The sequence below is a fragment of the Aethalodelphis obliquidens genome, unplaced genomic scaffold (genome assembly GCF_003676395.1).
Source record: "Aethalodelphis obliquidens isolate GAN/ISIS:26980383/991018 unplaced genomic scaffold, ASM367639v1 scaffold105, whole genome shotgun sequence".
Lineage (NCBI taxonomy): Eukaryota > Metazoa > Chordata > Mammalia > Artiodactyla > Delphinidae > Aethalodelphis > Aethalodelphis obliquidens.
The window spans coordinates 790,659-814,157 of record NW_020838049.1 but is presented as its reverse complement, the minus strand read 5'-3'; the positions used below and the strand labels follow the sequence as shown (position 1 = coordinate 814,157).

The 23,499-nt window shown below is 34.1% G+C and overlaps 1 protein-coding gene across 2 annotated transcripts in view; it reads left to right on the top strand.

Annotated features, from left to right (window-relative positions):
• The window catches only part of COPS2 (COP9 signalosome subunit 2), a 28,632-nt gene that overhangs the window by 2,671 nt on the left and 2,462 nt on the right, over nucleotides 1-23,499 (top strand). Inside the window, exons 2-12 of one of the 2 annotated variants that reach the window (XM_027096625.1) lie at nucleotides 9,101-9,214; nucleotides 9,885-9,962; nucleotides 12,332-12,457; nucleotides 14,384-14,473; nucleotides 14,593-14,670; nucleotides 16,569-16,743; nucleotides 18,079-18,257; nucleotides 18,370-18,422; nucleotides 21,313-21,410; nucleotides 22,601-22,683; nucleotides 23,202-23,260. In XM_027096625.1, the coding sequence (XP_026952426.1) occupies nucleotides 9,101-9,214; nucleotides 9,885-9,962; nucleotides 12,332-12,457; nucleotides 14,384-14,473; nucleotides 14,593-14,670; nucleotides 16,569-16,743; nucleotides 18,079-18,257; nucleotides 18,370-18,422; nucleotides 21,313-21,410; nucleotides 22,601-22,683; nucleotides 23,202-23,260 (1,133 nt within the window). Of the gene's footprint in view, nucleotides 1-9,100; nucleotides 9,215-9,884; nucleotides 9,963-12,331; nucleotides 12,458-14,362; nucleotides 14,474-14,592; nucleotides 14,671-16,568; nucleotides 16,744-18,078; nucleotides 18,258-18,369; nucleotides 18,423-21,312; nucleotides 21,411-22,600; nucleotides 22,684-23,201; nucleotides 23,261-23,499 lie in introns of both variants that reach the window. The other variant, XM_027096624.1, reaches the window with a different exon arrangement.

The following is a 23,499-nucleotide window of genomic DNA, read 5'->3' as shown; positions in this document are numbered from 1 at the left end:
TAAGGCCCTTGATAGATAAGTTAACTGTATTGTAATTCCACAGTTCAGCCATTCTAGCATGAAGTTGACTGGTACTTCTAATAATCTTTTAGAAAGGATTTAAGACAGACTGATGTAATACCAAAAATTATTCTTTAGTAGTTCCTCTTATAGGTATTGTATATTTGAACTTAAATGTTATTATTAGAAAAAAAATGTTGAAAAGGTAGACTAATTCTGCTTGGTTAGATGTATTACTGAAATGTGAGCCTCTTTATAGTCACCTAGTCAGGTTTATAGTTGTGATTCGTGAATGAATGTTTACTATTATTGTTATTCTTGTCTTAATAAATAGCTGTTTTAATGCCCTAGAAGTTTATTTCTTTTTTTCTACTTTTTGGGGGGAGAGAGAAGAGCCTTAGCTATAGGATATCTTACAGAATCTCTTATTTGTCACAACTTTAACAAGATCAGACAAATGTCATGTATGTTATAAAGAACCTTAGAACATGGTTTAGCAAATTAAAATATAACAGTTCCATTTTTTAAAAAGATTTTTGAATGGACATGAATAGAATATACACTTTGAAAAAGAAGTAGATTAATATAGGACAGGGGCAAAAAATAGCTTCAGGGATTTGTGTGTTTAATACTAAGACATTCACTTGTCACTCATTGTACATATAAGGAACTTGGAGGTTATAGGTTGTTTTATTCTGAGACTGTTGTCTCAGTCACAGGCTTGACAAACAAAATGTTGGGGATCTTTAAGAACAGATTTTCAAACAATATACTTTTTGTGGTCTGGGCCATTGTTTTTTATGCTGTACACACATTTGGAATTCTGCATGTAGTCTTCACAAAGATGAAGTTTGATTATACAGTTGAGGCTTAAAAAAAACATGACAGGGAATTCCCTGGCAGTCCAGTGGTTAGAACTTGGAGCTTTCTTTGCCGTGGGCTCAGGTTTAATCCCTGGTCGCGGAATTAAGATCCCACAAGCTGCTCAGAGTGGCCCAAAAAAAAAAAAAAAAGACATGTTTAATTGTAAATAATTGGAAATACCCCCCAAATTATCAGTAGTACGGGAATACTATTAATATTAATAAGGTAATAATAGATAAATTATGATATATCCATGTGATGGAAAGTATGTCAGCATTTCAAACCATGCTTCTAAAGAATATCCAATGATATGAAAAAATTGATAAATTAGTCAGTACTCTTGGGTGTAAGGGAGGACAGGAATACATGTCACACTAGCTTAAACTAAAAAGAGTGTGTATTGGCTCACATCACCAGGAAGTGTAAATATGGCTGGATTCATGGCTCAGATAATGATGCTGGGTCTTTTTCTGTTTCTGTCTCTTCCTGGACTGCTTTCCTCACTGTATTGGCTTAATTGCCTTCACATTATATCACAAGATCTTGTGATATAATGTGTTATCTTCCTAGTATTATAACCCCAAAGGCAAAAAAGAGTCTTCCTTGCTAGCTCTAACAGTGAAACCCAGGAAGAACTTTTATTGATTCACCACCTTAGGCCTGCATCGCCTTCTTCAAACCGCTCAGTCCCTGTAGAGAGGGAGGATAGTTTGCTTCCCCTGCCCTGTGGGAGGAGCACTATAATTGAAAACCCTCACCTAGGAGAGGAAGAGTCAATCACCATTGCTGTGCACATAGTGAACACATGTCCACTATAAATATGTAATCCATATTATGATTTTATTGGGTGGGGCTAAAATTCATTTTGCTGGGTGGGAAAAATATAGAAAAAATGTCTGGAAAATATGAAAAGTGTCAGGAAAATTAAAATGTGTTTATTTCTTGCAAACCTTTCACAGTGAACCTGCATTTTATTGCTGGGGGGAGAGGGGATGGTTTACAGGGTACAAATGATGAACAGAAATCTTACTTTGATCTTGGCTGGGGGGTGGGGGGGCGCGCCAAACAGTGATTTTTGTCATTGCTCAAAATTTTTTAGAGTTCTTCAGAACCTGAAGCATCTAGCTTTTTAAAATAGGTAATACATGCACATGGTTCAAAAACGTGAAATGTTAAAATAAAATTTCCATTTTTGTTCCCTATTTGCCCAGTTCCCATTCCTCCCCGTAGGTAACCAAATACACATTTTTATCCCACTCCCCTTTTTTAAACCAAGATGTAGCATATTTAGCATATTATGTATATTGTTCTACACTTGGCTTTTTACTTTATCTTGGAGATTATTCCATAGAACTATGCAGAGAGATTACTTACTTCTTTTTATAGCTGCATTGATTGCTTGGATGTACCATACTTTATTTAACCAGTTCTCTATGGATGAGAATTTGGCCTGTTTCCTTTTGCTGTTGTAAACAGTGTGCAGCTTCTTTTTTGTTTTTTTTAAACTTGAGCTATAACCAAGTTTTCTCCATTCTATAGGTGTCAAAAATTGTGTGAGTTGGGTTTGATAAATAAGTTGGGCCCTCAAACTGGATGATGCTGTTTTAGATCGGAAACATCTAACTTAAGAATTTTAGAAGTGTTACTTAATAATCCATGTCAGTATAATTGGAATAATTTACCAGTAATTTACCACCTCTTAAAGTTACTACTTTAAAGAACATTGGTTTGAAATATAAGTTTGGGTGTATTTTCAAAAAGGTCTGTTGAATTACCTCATAGGTATATCCTATATAATGAAATTAGAGAGGTTCAAACAAGGATAACTAATGACAAGGATGTCGTCATAAGATCTCCCATAAGTAATGAGAGACAGCTCTTATGTGCTAACAAGGAGATAAATTTTTTCATCCCTAATGTAAATCTGTAAAGTATGAACATCCAACAGAATAAATTTGTACTTGTGTACCATGTCCCAAAATGAACACATGGATCTAAGCAAGAATTAGAGATCAACCCCCATAATTGACAGGAGAGGAACTGAAACATCCAGTGTAAGTGACTTACCTAAATTTACATGACAAATTAGGGGCCGAGTCAAAACTAGAGCCCAAGTCTAATGACTTCAATGATGTCTTGTTGGAAAATTTAATTTGAAGACTGAAAGTTTAGGACAGATAAAAGAATGTTCTGATTTATACCATAGACAAATTAGGATCCATTACCTTGAGTGAAATTTTTAAAAGTTTGGTTAATTTTATGAATGGCTAAACCACAGTTGGCTACCTAGGACTTGGATTAAATCTCATCCTTTAAGGATAATGAGACTTTGCCCTAGATGCCCAACATCTAGTATAGCTGTCTAAACATGGTCAAGGCTTGGGAAGCATTGTTAATGGTGAGTCTTGTTTTCCTAGAGCACATTTCTTAAGACCTCTATTGGCAAGAGACACAAGTACATGAACTATGAAACTGACCCTGTTCAGCAGTGGCTACATTCCAACATAGAGTCAAAATTGTCTCTACCTATTGTGTGTTGTGTTATTTTGGAACATTCACCCACTTTTCATTTCAATTAAGCAAACACTTATTGAGCATTTTGTAATATACCAGGCTCTGGGGATACCAAGATGAGTAAAAGTAAGTTCTTGCTTTTGAGAAGCTCTTGGTGGGGCAGGTGAGGGGAGAGGGGAGGTGGGAACAGCAAACACACAAGACTCCGTCTTAGAGACATGCCATGTCATGTAGAAGCATGACTGAGGAGAAAATTTATTTTGCTAAGAAGAGTTGGAGAAAGAATCACAAGGTAAGCCTTGATGAATACCTTTCTCAGGAGTGTTAGGGGTGGGGCACATCATAGGAGAAAAGTGGGAAGTTTGTTGGAAGGGGCGGTGGATTAGAATTCCTAGCAGAGAGACCAGTGTATGCCAAAGCAGAGATTTTGAAGTATGGCATATTTGGGGGGAAGAAAGAATAGATTTGGTTGGTGTAGATGGGTACGTAATTGCTTTGGGAATATGTCAGGACATGAGTTATTATGTAAGTGGGTTGGAACTATTATGAACTTCAGTGGATTTTTAAAAATCCCTTTAACACTGTTCGAGTGCTTGCTTTTTCATATATTGCTTAAATTCTTTGGTTTTTTTAAAGCATTCTTAATATGTAGGTTAAAACTTCAATTTCTCTTTTTAAAACATTTCATTTATGCTTTTATAAATTATAGTTAGCACCTCTTCATCTGACATAAGGGAATTCAGTTAGCAGTATTTTTTTAATACTTTTCCTATATTCCCTATTTTGACTAATGGTATTGTGTGTAACCAAGTCAGCAATAGTCTTTAGAGATAACATTTCCCCTTTCTTGTGCCCATATGATGTGTCCTTTTTATTTTACATCCTTAACATCGCATATATTTATTCTATCCCCTTCCTCTTCTCCCTGTTCTACTGCTTGGATCAGACCTTCATCATGTCTTGGCCAGAGTGTTGTAAGAGTATCCAGTGGGCTACTTCATTACTACCAGAATGCTCTTCCTAAAACACAAGTCTAATTCCCTATAAAACATTTTAGTGCGTCTCGATTTGATCTTAACTTCTTGCTAGACTTGTACAGTTCTACTGTCTGATCCAGTTTATCTCTTATCAGCTCTACACACATCCTGTGTTTCAGCCCAATCAGACTATTGATGGTTCTTCCAAATATGCAATGCCATTTCAAGCTTCCGTGCTTTTGCATGGTTAATTGTTTTGTTTCCGGTACCTTGTCTCATCCCTGGGAACTTCTATTCCTACTTTTAGACCTGGTTCAGGTAACTTTTCCCTCTTCTAACTCATTCAAGAGTAGTTGATTACTCCTCATCTGAGCTGCCACTCACTGTACCTAGTATGTGTCTCTGTTACTGCTTTTATTGTGTTATATTGGTGTTTCATTTGCATATCTGTCTCAGACCATGAATAGCTTGAGGGGAAAGACTTAATTTGCATTAGTTGAGCAACATTTAATTGCTGGTTTATACTAAAGATCATTATCATTGAGTATAAATAATAGATATAAATAATATATAGTAGATATTCTACACAAAAGAATTATTCTAAAGACTTCTCAAAATATCTTCAGTGTAAAAATCATGCCAATGTAGTAAGTGAATAGTTTTTGCTGTAGCATAGTTTGTATTGATGGTGTGATTCACTGAGTTGCAAATGACAGGTTAGTGATGTCATGGAGGCTGCAACATGGTGTTGCAGATCGTAACACGGGACTGCCTAATTATAAGAAACCAGTCAGTAACGTATCAGCTGTGCCAATTCTCATGTATTTATACATTTCACCAGTAACACTTAAGAACTGAATTGCAATTATGCAAAAAATATACATTTCACTTCTCAACCCATGCAATATGAAAAACCAAAATAACATATTCACAAAATGCTGAGGGCTGGATTAAGTCTTATCTCAATTGTAGTGATTTGGGGGAGTTATGTAGAAGTTAGAAATATCATTAGCTGGAGCCAGTCAGTTCCCAGAAGTTGGAGGTAGTCAGTCTTGTACTACAAGAGGCATTCAGACATGGTAGGAAATATAAAGGTTCCTGCCTTCAACAATGTTATAATCAGTTCAGTAATTTCCAGTAATTGAAGTTAACCTTCTGGCAACTCCATGTCCTATTCATGTGTGCCTCTCAGCTTCTACTGGTCAGTTTTTTTTTTCCTAATCCGTTATGGGTTAAGAAACCAAAAATAAATGGGCTTTGAGTAAGAGTCCAGATTCTTAGACTTGGTGATAGATGTAAATCAAAGATATTTTGCTTCCAAGTTCAGGGGTGCATTCTGAAGATTTGGGTTGCATAAAGGTCATTTTCTGGTTCTAGCTATTCCCATATATTATTGAACAGTTACTAGAGAATAACTGAGAAGAACTGATTTCCAAAGGTGAGAGTAGGTTTTATAGCTATGATTCTTTACTCCAAGTCTTCCCTGAGGAGGTGATGCTTAAGCTGTAATGACATGCAGTGGTTAATAGGATGAAGAGAAGTAGAAAGAAAAAGGAATGTCATGTAAAGGTGAGAACAAGTTTGGCAACTTGTGAGGTAAGGCCAGGGTGGCTGCAGCAAAGTGAATGAGGGAGGGCTAGACAGGAGATATGGTTGGGTGCATAATCGAGTCACATTTTGGTGATTTTTGAACTTGATTTTAAGAGCAATGGGAAACCATTTTTGAGAAGAGGAATGAGATAATTTACATTTTATGAAGATTATTCTGGCTGCTTACCCTAGGAAGACTGGAATTTGAAAGTTAAAAAGGAGAATGGGGGGCTTCCCTGGTGGCGCAGTGGTTGAGAGTCCGCCTGCCGATGCAGGGGACACGGGTTCATGCCCCGGTCCGGGAAGATCCCACATGCCGCGGAGTGGCTGGGCCCGTGAGCCATGGCCGCTGAGCCTGCGCGTCCGGAGCCTGTGCTCCACAACGGGAGAGGCCCGCGTACAGCAAAAAAAAAAAAAAAAAAGGAGAATGGGAAGGTTATAGTTGTGGAGAGATGAAAGTGGCGTGGTAGACTAGGGTGGTGGCGGGGCAGGGGGGAGTGGATGGACTTGGGATTCATGTTCAAGGTAGAATCAGTAAGGACTTTTTATGTTCCAGCGGTATGATTGCTTTTAGTTGTTTAGCTATCTCCCGTTACAGTTTCGTGTCTGCTGTTCTCTTTTCCCCTTTCTTGTTTTGTCCAGCATGCAAACTCCCATTTATCTTTCACAACCTGGCTCAGAAGCCATTACTCTAATAACATGATTTGGTGTATACACTGGCATGTTCATTATTTATTAATTGCTCTTTTAGTTTAATCAGTTTTACTGTAGTCAAACCTAAATTACAGGGTTAGGAAGTGAATGAGTGATTATGAACTTTACGCACTACTCAGAATTTGATCCCAACTCTAAGAGAAGTGTTCCAGAGGATTTTCATATATTGAGCATAACTGAATTCCTGATACTTACATTTGTGAGACAGAGTGCCAGTGCTTCACAGGAAGTATCTTTATACAAGGAAATAATTATCCTCCAGAGGGCGCACATTACAAAGCCATTGTGGTCAGCTAAAACTGATTCTATACTAAGATCAAACACCTCCCTCCATCTACTGGTCATAGGAAAAATTCGTCTTGCGTTTACATATTTTTGAGCTTTCTAACACTACACTCATGTGCATTTTTTCTTTCATGTGCCTTTATGAGACAATACAAAATTTCTCATAAGTATCTGCAAAAAAAGTTTACCTGTACTTGGATTTAGAAATAGCTGTTCTTGTCTTTTTCTGTTTACTTTCAGGCACAATTCTGAATTTGGCATAAACTTGCCCTTTGTGATGACTCGTAGCTGAAGGAAATAATCTTCTCTCTTCCTAAAATAATAGTTTTTACTACACTAATTTATGTATATTTTATAATCCTCATCATTAAATTGAATATCATATCCTGGAACTATTTTAAACTCTTGTTTATACCGCTCCACAAAATAGTGTTACTCCAATTTTTCTTGGTGCTTTATTGTTCCATAACTAGGAACTGAATTTATGTGATGAAAAGTCACATAAAACTATATAACTAAATTTTGTTTTATTTATTTTGATTTGTTACAAGACTAAAGTGTGTTAATATAACTAAACAGCTGTTGAGTAATGTGGAATGCACATAAAGCAAATATTCTTATAAACATATAGTTATATTTAGTAACAGAGTACTCTGCTATATATAGATTACCATCCTCAGTAGTCAGGCCATGTTAGAATAATGAAATTTAGACTCAGGGAGTAGCAAAAGCTAGATTATGGAGTTAAAGGTGAATAGGTAACATTTACATAATAATTAGTATTCACATTGATTTTTCTCAGGCTCTATTATCAACAAAAGGTTAACCACTACAGAACTGAAGATCATAACCAATATTTCTTTACAATTTGCTTTTGTGTTGATTCTGTGGAAATCATAGTTTTGACCTGAAGGAAAGAAATGATTCTACAGTAGTTCAAGACCCCCGGTGTTTGCCTGAAACCAAGGACAGTACTAAACCATATATATGCTGTGTTTCTTCCTATACATGCATACCTGTAATATAGTTTAATTTATAAATTAGGCACAGTAATAGATTAACAAGAATAATAAAATAGAACAATTATAACAATATACTGTAATAAAAGTTGTACGAATATGGTCTCTGTCCTTAATTAACTCCTTCAACTTTGCCAGAAATGTGACAATGACTTCTTCATTAGCAGATGTAGCCTCTACAGTAATTTTATATTTTTCAGTCCAAACCTGTTCCTGAAACTAGGCAGCCATCCCTTACTTGCAGCAAATGGCCTGGTGTCACTTGTTTCAGGGAATCCTTTGCTGACATCTTTGTATAGGCTCAATGTTTTCTGGCATAATACATTACCATCGGTCAGAACATGTTTTCTGTTCATGTCCTTCATCCACAAATTTAATGCCTTTTTCATCGTAACTAAGTACTTTTCACACACTGTGGCCATAACTTCTGCAACAGCAAAGCTAGCACAAATTTCTTTTTTCCGTCACAATTTTGTGGATAGAAGATTCGTTCTTACCATGGATCTTAGCAACCTTAGCATACATTTTTTTTCTTTTCCTTAAGTTGAGAACTTTCACCTTTTCAATTAAAAGAAGCACTTTAGGGCCTCTCTTTGGCATATGTGAATTTCTACCATCACTACTTTTGAGCTTTGGGGCCATTTTTAAGTACAGTAAGGGTAACATGAACACAAGCACTGTGATACCACAATAGTGGATCTGATAACTGAGCCCGCTGTTAAGTGACTCACAGGACAGGTGGGATATGCTGGACAAAGGGATGATTCACATTCAGGGTGGAACAGAGAGAGATGGCAAGAGATGTCTTCATGCTACTCAGAATGACTCACAATTTAAAACTTACGAATTGTTTATTTCTGGAATTTTCCAGTTTCTATACCTCAACTGATGGAGCAACTGAAACCATAGAAAGTGAAACCACGGATAAGGAGGGACTACTGTACTCTGCTAGCCACTTGATTTGGGGTTTTCCCCTTGTTATTTAACTAATGTTTAAACATCAGTGGGGTTTCACCTATGTAATTGTTTTGTTTTTTATAAATGTGTGGATTTTCTCTTAACATTATTCACATTTTAGCAATGTGTGGGTTTCTTTTCTTTTTTTCCTTCATTTTAATATCTCTTTCTAACACACAGGAATACTCTGAAGATAGTAACTCTGAGCCAAATGTGGATTTGGAAAATCAGTACTATAATTCCAAAGCATTAAAAGAAGACGACCCAAAAGCAGCATTAAGCAGTTTCCAAAAGGTTCATATGTTTTCTGGCTGGTTCTGTGTCTTATATTTTTCTAAATGATGTCTTAAATCAAGTAAATTCCAAGTGATTTTGTATCAGTAGTACGTTTGGATACTTAGTGATAATCCTGTAAAATAAGTTTGCATTATGCAACAAAAGCAAATATTTGAAAAGGGCTATCCTTTTGTTTTTTCCAATCAGGTTATCTGTAGAGCAGGGCCATTGTCCTGAAAAGCTAGTATGGTTCTGGCAGAAAGAGAATCAACATGCTGGTCAATAGTTACTATCCCTGCAATCCTGTTCCTTTGTCTTTTGGTGACAAATCACACAGGTGTGGTTTCATTATTAAATAGTGTGATTTCTTTCCTATTGATAAACTTTTGGGTTATTCTTACCAGCGGATTTTTCAGAGGAATAAAAAGTACTTCTGGGATTGTATAATCAAGAAGTAGTTCTTATTTAATCTTTTGATGAAGAAACTTCAAAATAAGCTCACTTACCTTAAGTAAGCATTTTAAGGCTGGTTTCTTTTCTTAAGCCTATTAAAAATGACATTGAGAAGTAGAGTTCTTGGGGCAGTGTTTTTCATGCATATAATGTAAAATTAGTTTACAACTTAGATATTGAGTGTCATTAGAAAATAACGGTATTAAATTATACTGGAAGTTTCTTCTTTTTTTAGGTTTTGGAACTTGAAGGTGAAAAAGGAGAATGGGGATTTAAAGCACTGAAACAAATGATTAAGATTAACTTCAAGTTGGTAAGATTTGTTTCGAGAGGAATTAAACTGTTAATGAAATTCTGTACTTAAAAACCTCATGGCAACAAAATGTCATTATATCTATTTCTCTAAAATAATTCTGTTGATATGTTTCCATATTTAGCCTGCTTTTCATTTGTGACTACAGTAGTACTAAATTTTAAAAATTCTGCATAGGATACAAAGTTTTCTGTTTAAGAAAACTTATCTTTTCGATACATGGGCAGTATTTAGCTGCATTATTAATAGAATGACTTTTCGCTGCCAGGCTAGGTCAATCAGTAGAGCATGAGACTCTTAATAGAGTGACTTTTAAACAAACTATTAGTGTTTATTTTGGAGTTCTGAGGTTGTACTTTTTATTACAAAACGTTCCTCTTCAACTGATTAGGGCCAAAACCTTCATGGCTCCTCTCTTTGTCTCTCACCCCACAAATAATCCATTGGTAAACCCAGGTGGCTTTATATATCTTCAGAATACGTTCAGTATATTTTATAATTTAGAGGGCTATGGAAGCATCAGGTGTCTCAGGGGATGGAGATTTTGATTGAACAATTACGGTGACGTTACGGGCCCATGTTCAACTCCTAAGATTCTGTGATTTGAAATAATACCAAGAGACCCTATAGAAATCTACTATTTTAACATACTATAGCAGTCGTTTAGTTTTTGAGCCCGTTTAAATGTATGCCACCCGTAGGGTTTGATTTTACCATTTTACCTTGAGCCACGATGGGAAGCAAGTGAAAGGAGAGGACTATTTGTATTTTGTGTTATTTTGCCTACCTTCCTTCTCTACCTTTTATATGCTGTAGTAGCACCTCTGAATAAGTTGTGGTTTACAAGAGTAGTTTCAGCTTCCATCCCTGCCGCCTCATTTTTGAGTTAGATTCAGAGTCAGACTCATGTTTCTGTGTAGTCCTCTTGGGCAGTAAAAAGTTAGAAAGGTTTGTTGTCAGCTGCTCTGTGCATTCACCACTGCAAATAAAAACCAGTAAACCTAATCGTCCCTCAATCTTTAATTACAGTAACATAATTTTTGAAAAATTAGCTTTAAAGTTATTGTGGCATAAGGAAATGAAGTCAAAACTAACTTTTTGCTAAAATCCTATTTCAGTATCAAGATATAATCTCAAAGTTGGGACAGTCATATTTCTGATTTCCATTTTGCTAGGAGATACGTTCTATAACTTGGGTTTTAGTGGCTCATTGAGAGGGTGTTACCTATTATTTACCCCCACGTGGTGTTGGTATACTTGGAAACGAAAGTAGTTTGATGTATATTGCTAAAGCTTTTCTCATTGTTCTATCTGTTTTTTCTCACCTACCCCTACTAGTTTTCTTTTTTGTAATTCACTTGCTTAGAACGTTTCAGGGAGTCTTCTCATGTTTTTCTTTTTTTGTCCTTCATGCTATATACCAGGGCAGAACATAGTCATAAGCAGAAAAATTACAGTGTCATTAATTTATTCTTCACCCTAATAAATTTACATGTTCTGTCATTCAAGAAAAAAAGCATTGTATCTGCCATTGCTCCACTCTGTGATTAAAAGTAGAGTATATTGTTAGTCCCAATAAAAAGAGGGATTAACAGCACTTGGAGATTGTGGGGACTGTGGATGCAGGTTATAAGGTTAGACTCATAAGTTGACTTATATGATATGCTCTGAGGGATGATAGACCCTCTGCCAAAATATTTAAGTGCTGGAAATTTCACTAATAGTCCTTTATTTCCTCAGATCTTTCATGTTACCTGGAATAACCACAGTAATGCAAATAGTCCTGCAAGGAATAGCAACAGTAGCTACATCTGCTGTTGAGTAGGGCCTTAGGTGGGAGGACTTTTCCCCTTTTTAGGGGTTGGGAGGACTTTTCTTGATAGTGGGATGAGTACCTGGGCTTGAAGAGATTCTTTCACTTCACATTTTAATATAAAAGCCTGCCAATAATAGGGAGAGAAGAAATACATAACTATTGTTAGAGAGCTTCCTGATGAAGGGGTAAATTTTTAGGAAAGAATATTTGAAAAGTAGGACTTATTTCTATCTTTTGGTCTATGAATATTTTAGTAGTTTTTGTGATTTAAATAAATGTGCTTGTTGTGCCATGAGGAACAATATCTGAAATTTGGAAAATCTGTAAGTGGTACTTTTTCAAAGCCTAACTTCAAAAATTTGATTCATTTACTGAGTAATCTAGTAATTACAAATTTAAGCTAAATTTTTTATTTATGTTTCTGTCATACAGTTTCTCTATTATTGAAAAACTATTTTTCAATTAGCTAGTAATATGTACTATAATCTTAATCATGTGTATATAACTTAGTAAATAAATATATACCTAGTAATGCACTTTTCTTCCCTCACAGACAAACTTTCCAGAAATGATGAACAGATATAAACAACTATTGACCTATATTCGGAGTGCGGTCACAAGAAATTATTCTGAAAAATCCATTAATTCTATTCTTGATTATATCTCCACTTCTAAGCAGGTTAGATTCTGTTTTTCCCTCTTAGTACTTATTAATATGTTTATCATTTATACTACGGGCTTTGCTTTTTTGTTTTTAAGGCCTAGAGGTTTTATTTAAGCAGTTATGCTCGTTTTTATTTTTAGCGTGCTTTAAAAATAATGTGTATTTTATTCTTGATTACAGTACTAATTGTATAATATTAAAAGATTATAACCCTAGCTTAATCTCTTTAAATATCATCTTCAGATACTAACAATCTGCACACAACTTTTGCAGGCTTATATTAGACTCCCATACAGTTACTATCACAGTTCCTTCTAATAAACTTCATCAGCACTTCAGCTAGCCACCCTGAGCTGTTAATACTTAACAGTGAGTCAGGTGGTTTGTGTAGATTTGATTAGATAAAGATCCTTGTGAGGAGAACCTGTACTCATATCGATTAGTAATTGGCATTACTCATTAGGTGTTCAATTCAATAAGTTCTATTACAAAGAATAGGTGGATGATGGATGATGAAACTACAGTGGGTATGGGGAATGATAGTGCTTTCATTATTCTAGTCTTTGATTATTAAGAAAAGCAATGATTATTTTATTGCTAAGGTAATTTTTAATTGGACTGTTCGTTTATATTCTTTTAAGCAACATAGTCCTAAGTTTCAGCTTTCTTACGCTATGATGTTGGAGCACAAGAAGTATTTTCTATATCACTTAGCATTTCTTAGAACGTTTGATAACTCTTTGTACTCAAAAAATGTTCATCTCAGAATCATCGTCTTTCATTCTGTCTTTTCTGCTAGATGTTGTTTTTATTTCTTGAGGCAGTTTATTTTTACTGTTTATATCTAAAATATATGTAATGGAAATAGAGGAAGATAAACTTATGTTCAGAACATTAACACTTAATGGCACTAATTCTAGAGTTCTTAAATATCAGGGGGCTTTTCTTAAGTGGAAAAATATTTTCTGAGTTTTACAAACAAGTGTTATCAAAACAGTTTTTTGTACATTATTCATAAATGGTATGCCAGATATTGGGGGGGAATTAAGTAATTTAAAACTTTAAGATTGTGTGTTGCTTCATGCTATTATATGTAAGCTTTTTGTCTTTTTGAAAGTAAGTATAGATATTGGTTGGGCAACACTTGACTTACTGTGCCATCGGCAGTCGTGAATAAATAGGCAACCTTTTCTGAAAGTATCAAGCTTTCCTGTTCTCATGGCCCTCTTACCTCTTGATCCTGTTAAGTAGAGACCTAGAGAATCAGGTATTCAAACAAAGGTAGAGCCAGAAGCGGGGGGAGGGGGACAGAGGGGCTTATCATAATGCAAAACAAACAGCAATTTCCATTAAAAAAGTCAGACTTATGAACTGATGGTGTTAGACTCAGCTAAAATTGTGCTAGACTTTTCCCTCCGCTCAACTCCAACAGTTTACCAGTAACTTAAAAGCTTGTAGTCCAGTTAATTGATTAGTGACATTTATAGAAGAATTTTTGAGGGAAGAGGCTTATTCTTTGTTTCTTTAACAACTTAGTGTTTGCCATATAGTAGGCACCAAATAAGAGTTGAGTGCATAAGATATACACTATTAATAATAAACAGCACAACTAGTTCTATGTGCATGTCATTTACTTTGCTAATATAGAACAAGTTATTAGATTGAAAAGGACAAACCTGTACTACTAAAGCATTAGACATTTTCTGGGTTTTATTTTTTTTAACGCATAAAAACACATCTTGGCACTTTTTGTAAATTTGGTCTGTACTTTGCTAAAGTTTTGTTAATTTTGTGGACTGTCACAGACATTCAATAAGATACAGATAGTGTATCTTATGTATATTAAAGTTCAAAGATGCACTTTTAGTTTGCTCAAATTAACTTTATTAACAGGTACAAATTTGCTGTTTACAATTATAGAATTCTGATTTTTTATGTCAGATGGATTTACTGCAGGAATTCTATGAAACAACACTGGAAGCTTTGAAAGATGCTAAGAATGACAGACTGTGGTTTAAGACAAATACAAAGGTAACAATTATAATTACATTTTTTTTCTTTTGAAGAGTGGGCGGGTATCCTTGATAAACTCTATAAAGATGCACCTTCTGTTGAAATCTTTTAATTTTAATAAGTTTATTTTTTTACAGCTGGGGAAATTATATTTAGAACGAGAGGAATATGGAAAGCTTCAAAAAATTTTACGCCAGTTACATCAGTCCTGCCAGGTAGCATTCTTTTATTTTTTCTTAATATTTCTTCATAATAAAAAAGCATAAGAAAAAATTGTATTTGAAACATTGTTTAGGGATGTTTTTGTTCAAGCATCATTGCAAAAATAAAATTTGGAAAATAAGTTACCAGAAAGCTAATTTTCTCTGAGAATTACATTTCTTCCTCCTAGTCCTAATTTCAATCCTTATTTTTGTAGAATGAGGCATAGGTATCAATAAATGAACAGACCAGTCATTAATACTAAGAATAAGGCTTTCATATTTAATTATGTACCCTATGAAAATTGGAAAGGATATTATAGACATACATCATAAAGATATTTTATATTCTAGTTTTCATGTATGAATCCTCTGTAACACCACTGTCCCATAGAACTTCATGTGATGTTAGAAACATTCTGTAACTGTGCTCTCCAATATGGTAGCATCAAATACATGTCATCAAGCACTTGAAACGTGACTAGTGAGATGAAGGTACTGAGTTTTTAATTTAATTTAAATTTGGATAACCATGTGGTCTGGACAGTACACCTGTATAACTTTCTAAATGTGAGCTGTAATTTTGTATTTCCTTTTTTGTCTTGATCAATAAGTTACTTGATATTAGTTTAAATATTATGTAGAAATACTGTTTTAAATATTTTTATGCTCTTTCAATGCCATGTACTCTTACTTTAATTATATGTGTTATTTCTGTGAATGGGTAAAAAGTTAATCAGAAAAGTGTTCTAAATCATCTGCAGATATTTTCATTTAATAACTTTACCTTTTTTTAGTTTTTAAAAACAGGAAAATGTTTTATATTTCATAATAGGTTTGGTTTATAAGGCAGATCAGTCATTTATGGATTGTTTCTTATCTATACATTCTTAAGGGAATCTGATACATAACCAGCTGTGTGTTCACTTCCACATGAAATGAAAATGGTTGAGAAGGCATTTCTAATTTTAAAAAGTCTTACAAATATATACATAAGGAGTATGAAAAAGCCCTCTGGAGAAGTTTTTGCTTGGTTTATTTCAGAACATAAGGAAAATGCCATCTGGATTGTAAATAACATTAAAGCATAGAGAGATGCATAATAATCTGAACGTACAGATTGTCTTACATATCATATTTTTTGGTCTGGTTGTGACTCAGTGAAAAACAAATAAAGGGAAGTTTTAAGTTGGAAGACTAAATAAATAATAAATTTTGGCTTTGTGTATGTCAGTGCTTGATGTTATGATTATCTGACTGTTGACCATATTCTGTTTTTCATGGCCTGTGTTTTGTGGGCTGTTGGTCATCTTTCAAAGTCGAACTCAGATCTCCCCACCTTTGTTATTCCCTTGACATCCCCCAAGAGAATTAGTCCTTTCTCTTCCATTCTTGGCATTTGGTTCATACTTAACTAGAGTTATTATCATTTATATTATAATTTATCTGTTGACAGATTGGTCTTCTAGATTATGAACTTTTTGAGATCAGGGACATTGGCTTATTTAAATTTGTATTTCCCCAAGGTAGTCCCAGTACCTGGCTCTAGGAAGGCTCTTGAGAAGTGCTTTTGATTGAATCAGTGGATCTAAAGTAGTTGTGAAGATTTGGAGAAGACCATTCATAATCTCCTAGCTAAAACAAAACATTGCAACTTTTATACATAAAAAAATACCTCTGGCCACTTTTTTCCTATTGAATGACTAGAAAATACAAAAATGACTAGAAAATGGGTTCCTTTTTGGCCATTGAAGGTCATGTTCTTAGTAATCTAGGTCCCAACTGAAATTTGTTATGCATTTTCCCACAGAATTAGTATTATAAGTGTAAGGTTCTCAGGGTAACTCAAGTAAAAATCACTAGGTTGACTCTGAATTCTGTCTTGACTAAATGTTCATTATTTGCTTTCCTAGACTGATGATGGAGAAGATGACCTGAAAAAAGGCACACAGTTATTAGAAATATATGCTTTGGAAATTCAAATGTACACGGCACAGAAAAATAACAAAAAACTTAAAGCACTCTATGAACAGTCACTTCACATCAAGTCTGCCATCCCTCATCCACTGATCATGGGAGTCATCAGAGGCAAGTTTGGTTTGGAAAGGGTGGGCAGTTGTCATGGGAAGATATCAAGGTGTCCTTACATATGATTGAGTGACTCTGAAGGTTGTTTGTTTTAGTGAAAATAAAAGGCAAAGTAGTGAAGTCAAAGAAATGATCTAGTCTTAGAAGGGAATTAGGATGAATCTTTGTCTTTGTAAAATTTACATCAGTAAAGATATTATTAATAAAAAATTCACCATCAGAAGTTCTATTGTTGAATTGTAATGATATATATATAATTACTTTCTTTTTTAATGATTTATTTTTTATTGAAGTATAGTTAATTTACAATGTGTTAATTTCTGCTATACAGCAAAGTGACTCAGTTATACATATATCTACATTCTTTTTTATATTCTTTTCCTTTATGATTTATCACAGGATATTGAATATAGTGTGCTGTGCTGTACAATAGGACCTTGTTATTTATCCATTCTATATGTAATAGTTTTCTATTAACCCCAAACTTCCGGTCCATTCCTCCTTCCCCTCCCCCTTGGCAACCACAAGTCTGTTCTCTATGTCTGTGAGTCTGTTTCTGTTCTGTAGATATGTTCATTTGTGGCTTTATTTTATATGAGTGATATCATATGGGATTTGTCTTTCTCTTTCTGACTTACTTCACTTAGTATGATAATCTCTAGTTGCATCCATGTTGCTGCAAATGGCATTATTTCGTTCTTTTTTATGGCCAGGTAGTATTCCATTGTGTATATGTACCACATCTTCTTTATCCATTCATCTGTCGATGAACATTTAAGTTGTTTCCATGTCTTGGCTACTGTGAGCTCTGTGAACATAGGGATACATGTATCTTTTTGAATTATAAGTTTCTCTGGATATATGCCCAGGAGTGGGAATGCTGGATCATATGGTAATTCTGTTTTTAGTTTTCTGAGGAACCTCCATACTGTTTTCCATAGTGACTGCACCAATTTAACATTCCCACCAACAGTGTAGGAGGGTTCTTCCCTTTCCTCCACACCCTCTCCAGCATTCGCTATTTGTAGACTTTTTAATGATGGCCATTCTGATTGGTGTGAGGTGGTAGCTCATTGTAGTTTTGATAAAATTACTTTCTACTTCAACTGAGAATAAAGATTTGCAAATGCTTGTTTGGCTGATGTTTAATGAAGAGCTTGCTTTTAAGAATTAAAGTATGTGCCCTTTACACACTACAGGAGCTAGTAGTCTTCAAGATATAGAATTAAAAGACTGGAAGCACTGAAATAGTTTTCATTTGATTTTTATAAAGTGTTCAATCTTGTTATTACAGAACTGAAAATGTCCTCTTTTCTCCTGTTTTATTCTTTACAGAATGTGGTGGTAAAATGCACTTGAGAGAAGGTGAATTTGAAAAGGCACACACTGATTTTTTTGAAGCCTTCAAGAATTATGATGAATCGGGAAGTCCAAGACGAACCACTTGCTTAAAATATTTGGTCTTAGCAAATATGCTAATGAAATCGGGAATAAATCCATTTGACTCACAGGAGGTATGTTTGTGCTCTAATTCTTCATTTCTATCAGCTATCTCTTGTGAAAATAAATGTATTCTTTCTTTGTACATACACAATTAATTCTTCTTCTTTTTTTTTAACTGTTTAGGCCAAACCTTACAAAAATGATCCAGAAATTCTAGCAATGACGAATTTAGTAAGGTAAGCTTTAATATTTCAGTTAAGGTAAATTACCTTAAAGCAGTGAATAAATAGGAGAGAGGAGAGAACTTTTCAGAATTCAGTTAATACTCAATGTTTGCTCTCTTGTATTTTGGCTTGAAGTATACCAAAGTTGATGAAATTTTTGAAGTCATTTATTTTACTGTTTCTGTTAGTCACGAGATTTTATAAGTATTCATTATCTGTATGAGTGTGTGCACACACTGTTTTTCAGTAGAAAGCTGTAGAGGTTTTAGAACAATTTCACAATGTTACAGTTTCTACCTGCCTTAATCCAAAATGAAATTATGAATTGGTCTACATTAGTCAAGAATTTTCAGTAAGACAGTTTCTTTACTTGTATATTTTCTTAATTGACAAGATTAAAAATCACTTTAAATAAATTTGCCTCAGCTAAATTTCTGATGTAAGGAGCAGCAGAGGTGTCATACTGGTAAGAAATCTAAGGATTTATTATTGCCTTTTGTGGAGAAAGATATGACTAATTATAGCTAATGACTAAAAAACCTGCCATAATCAATTAATATTAAACAAAATTAAAGAAAATGAAACCAAGCAAAGAGCCTAGAAAAGACCTGTTTTTGTAAAAGAAATCAATGAGCAAGAAAAATTTTCCTCTGGGCCAGGAATAGATGGAGCCTAGGCTTTAATGGGCTTTCTTTATAGAAAACCAAGGAACTTACTAGGTTTCAAGTCCATTGTTTAGATTGTACGGCTGAGTACCAAGACAGGAAGAATGTAGTTAGGGACATGGTGCAAGGTTGGGTTTTTTTGTTTGTTTTCAGATACTTTTAGGTAATTTAGATGACCAGGCATTGTCTTAATAGTCTTTTTTTTAATTTAAAAAAGTAATGTTAGACTATAAATTATGAGTCACCTACATATAAATTTTATATACTTGGAGAGAATAGCTTATTTCATAATACTGTTTAAGCTTCTATGTAAAATGTCCTCATTTACTTTGTTTTTATTTGGCTATGACTTTTACAAGTTACTAGGCTTTTTGTTTGTTTGAAACCTTAATTTTAGCTGTAAAAAATAAGAAAGATTTTATTTTAAGGGGACTACGAATGGTTAGGGGATAAAAAACCTAAACTGGGCTTCCCTGGTGGCGCGGTGGTTGAGAGTCCGCCTGCCGATGCAGGGGACACGGGTTCATGCCCCGGTCCGGGAAGATCCCACATGCCGCGGAGCGGCTGGGCCCGTGAGCCATGGCCGCTGAGCCTGCGCGTCCAGAGCCTGTGCTCCGCAACGGGAGACGCCCCGCAACAGTGAGAGGCCCACGTACCGCAAAAAAAAAAACACCTAAACTGCAACATTAAAAAATCAGTTTCTTTTTTATTGTTTACTTCTTTAGTTTATCTTAATATATATTTGTTGAATTAAGTTGATTTTAGTTATGAAAGGAGGCTTCTCCATCTTTATTTCAAATAGTTTATTCTACCTACATTTGGCCACATTAAGAGATTATCTGTTTATAGAGGTTAGCTACATAATACTTTTAAAAAATGTTTATTAAGTTATATTGCTAAGCAACAGTTTAACTTTTAAAACTCTTAAAGAAATATTGAGGGAAAGTTTTGCCCTGGACATTAATATTTTGTTCAAATTAAATTGGTTAAATGCATTAAATGGATTAAAGTACTGATTTATCAGACCTTTAAAAAGTAATGGCTATATTTGTATATTATGTCTTACAATTTACTCTAGTGAAGCCTCTGTATTGGAACTCTAAAACTTATTTTAATGATAAATTTTGAAAGAAGTGGCCTGTGGTGTCCCACATTTTGTGTAAGATTTTTTTTTTTTAAGCCACTTAAATAGTGGAAGAATGTCTTTTGGTTAAAATATATGTGTGTGCAAGTGTTTTCACTATTTGAATATATCCTCCTATAGTATTATATATTACAATAATATATTTGGGGTAGGTAAGAAAAGTAATGCTTCCTAATTTTATCTTCCTAGTCAGTTGCCAGCAGACTAGAGGAAAATAATTCCTGTTGAAGCACTTGAATCACCTGTCCCTAACATGAAGTTACATTGCGACCCAACAGATGGAAGCACAGCAGAGGGCGTGCAGAATGGCTGATGATATGTCTTACATATAAAGCAGACAGTGGTGCCATATCCAGAAGGTTGGCTTCTTCCTTCTCAGCACCTGTAGCAAAATCCCCATAGTGCCTCCGAGAGTAGATAGTAGACGTCTCAGAGAATCATGAATGTAAATCAGCCTTTGGCCTTCTGCAGCAGTGTCCATCACTCTCTACTTTGTGTGTGTATCCCATTTGGCACTAATTATCTGCCACCAATGTTTCTGCTGTATAGCTCAGTGGAATTCTAAGGCTAGAGAGAATTGAGAATCAAATGTTCCCTTTAAGAAGTTTTGGCAGTTGCTGGTACCTTTCTAGAAGATAAAAATTAGGAAGCTGCATTTCTGAATAACCTTCAGGGAGGATATACTGTCTTATATCCAAACTCCTCCATACAGTAGTATGCATGAAACCTGGTTTCTTAGGGATTAAACGCACAATTTAAGTTAAAAGCATCAAGCATTAAACAGTTATTAAACTGTTGTCAATTCTTAATACCAAGATTTAGGGAAGATTTTAATTAGCTATGTATAAATATAATATTATAACCCCAGAAGATATAATTTATCTTTCCTTTATAAAACCAAAAGCATTAAAAAGGAAATTCATTTTATTTTCAGAAGGATACATGTGTGTTTAATTCCAATTTCCATGACAGAAACTATAATATAATTTAGATTTTTGCATATAAAAATTGAGAAATAGGCTCTTTGGTTTATCTGATTTAATATATGACTTCTTCATGTTTGACAAAATTTATGCTTTTCTTTTTCTCTTAGTGCCTATCAGAATAATGACATCACTGAATTTGAAAAGATTCTAAAAACAAATCACAGCAACATCATGGATGATCCTTTCATAAGGGAACACATTGAAGGTATATTCTTTCTGCTGATATTGTTACTTTCTTTGTCACTGTCAAACAGTACTTCTTAATGGAGCTACATGGAATTAAGCTGTTTTTCTTCTGTTTATTGCAAAATATAGAAATGTTTCTAAATGCTGTCATGGAATGGAATATTCCTTAAAATTATAAAGCTGTTTTAAAGAAATCACTAGCCAATTTCATTTATTAATGTAATCAATTTCTTATATGATGTCGATTTCATTTAAGGTGGCTGTCCCTTTTACCTTCTTATTCTAATTTAGATATTGTTGCATGTTTATTACTGATGTTGAAGTTCAAAGTTAATTTTTAGGATTTATTTTTGACAACAAAAGTTTTGAAAACAGCCTGCTGTTGATAATGCTGAGATGCACTTACTTTGAAAAGGTAGGCTAACACTGTACCAACAAATGTATGAGATTTTTAATAAGTTCTGATTAACAAAGATAAAAGTCGTCTCTTTGTTCTGGAACCGCTTATACCTCCAGTGTTCCTACCTGTTATGGAGCTATTTGAGGGTTTTTAATAACCATTTGGGACAACTTATTCAAATACTTGAATTCCAGATGCATTAAGAAAATCCAAAGATCAGAAGCAATGTTCTTTTGTTCCTCACCTTCCTTTCTCTTTCATTCAGCAGATATTTTTAAAGTTCTTATTTGAACTTAGAACGATACTATATTTTGTGGCGTAGAAAAATATAGAAGTCTTGTGCATGAACTTCTATCTATTTTTTTTAAAGGACACTTACATGAAGAACTAGGGACAATTGTAAAATCATTGTATAAAATGTACTACTCTAGGTTTTGAAAGAGCATAAAATAAGGAACTTGCGGGTACAAATTAGAGCTTCTTGAAAGAGGAAACTGTAGAGGAAATGATGAGCAGTGAAGTATTATTGAGAAGGCAAGAGGATATTTTAAGTAGTATCACAACGTGAGCAAAATCAGGGAGGTGGGAACAAGAAAAAATTATGTGAAAGACAACCTTTAATCATACTATGCATCTGTTGAACCCAGATGTTTTTAGATACAAATACCTTATGTTCTTGTTAGGAAGAAAGATGTATTTTGAGAAGATAAATGATATAGTTAATTAATATAATTTAGAAGTACATAGTGATTCATAAAGCTATACAAACTAGTAAATACAATTGTGTTATTTTAACTTTTTTCTTTCAGAGCTTTTGCGAAACATCAGAACACAAGTGCTTATAAAATTAATTAAGCCTTACACAAGAATACATATTCCTTTTATTTCTAAGGTACTTTTATTCATTGATTTTAATATTTATAATTTGTAGTTATAAATGCAGTATACCTATCGTCTATTTAAAAGAGTGATTCTTGTTAACATTTTGTAATACTACCTTTTTAAAATACAGCATAACTTAAGGTTTTTCCTTTTAGTGTGAATTTTTCTGTTTTCCTGGCATAAATTGAGTTAAAAGAAAAGAGAAATAAGGAATCATTATATTTCATTTTAAAGATTCCTTCAGCCTCAGAGAAAATTGTAGGAGAGAAAGTGGCTAAAATATATAATGAATGTATGGCTAAGCCCAACCACAATAAAATTATAGCAGGGGTATACTTTTAAAGTTAACAAGTTGGATTTTATCAGACCTGTGTTCTCGGAAGTATTTTGAACAGATAATGAAATTTGCTTTAAATTTTCTTTTTTAAGTGGTAGAAATGAATTTAAAATATTTAAGAATAATTATATAAAATCATAAAGTCTTTCAAAAAGTTAATTGGTAGAATTATAATGAGTCTCTTGTCTTAGGAGTTAAACATAGATGTAGCTGATGTGGAGAGCTTGCTGGTGCAGTGCATATTGGATAAGTAAGTACTTGACTGTTTTGTACTACAAAATGTTTAGGACATAAGTTTGAATAATGATGGCAGTGGTAACAGTTGAATTCTTGATTTGTCATAAAACTCTCTGGCTGTGGTTTTCTATTAAAAGAGATATATGTGTGTGATGGCTTTTTATAAATGAATGATCCTGTTAAGCACATGATCTTTGAAAAAGTTCTAAAAGACTTTTCAAAAGGTTTCTCTTTCAGTATATGACCCATATA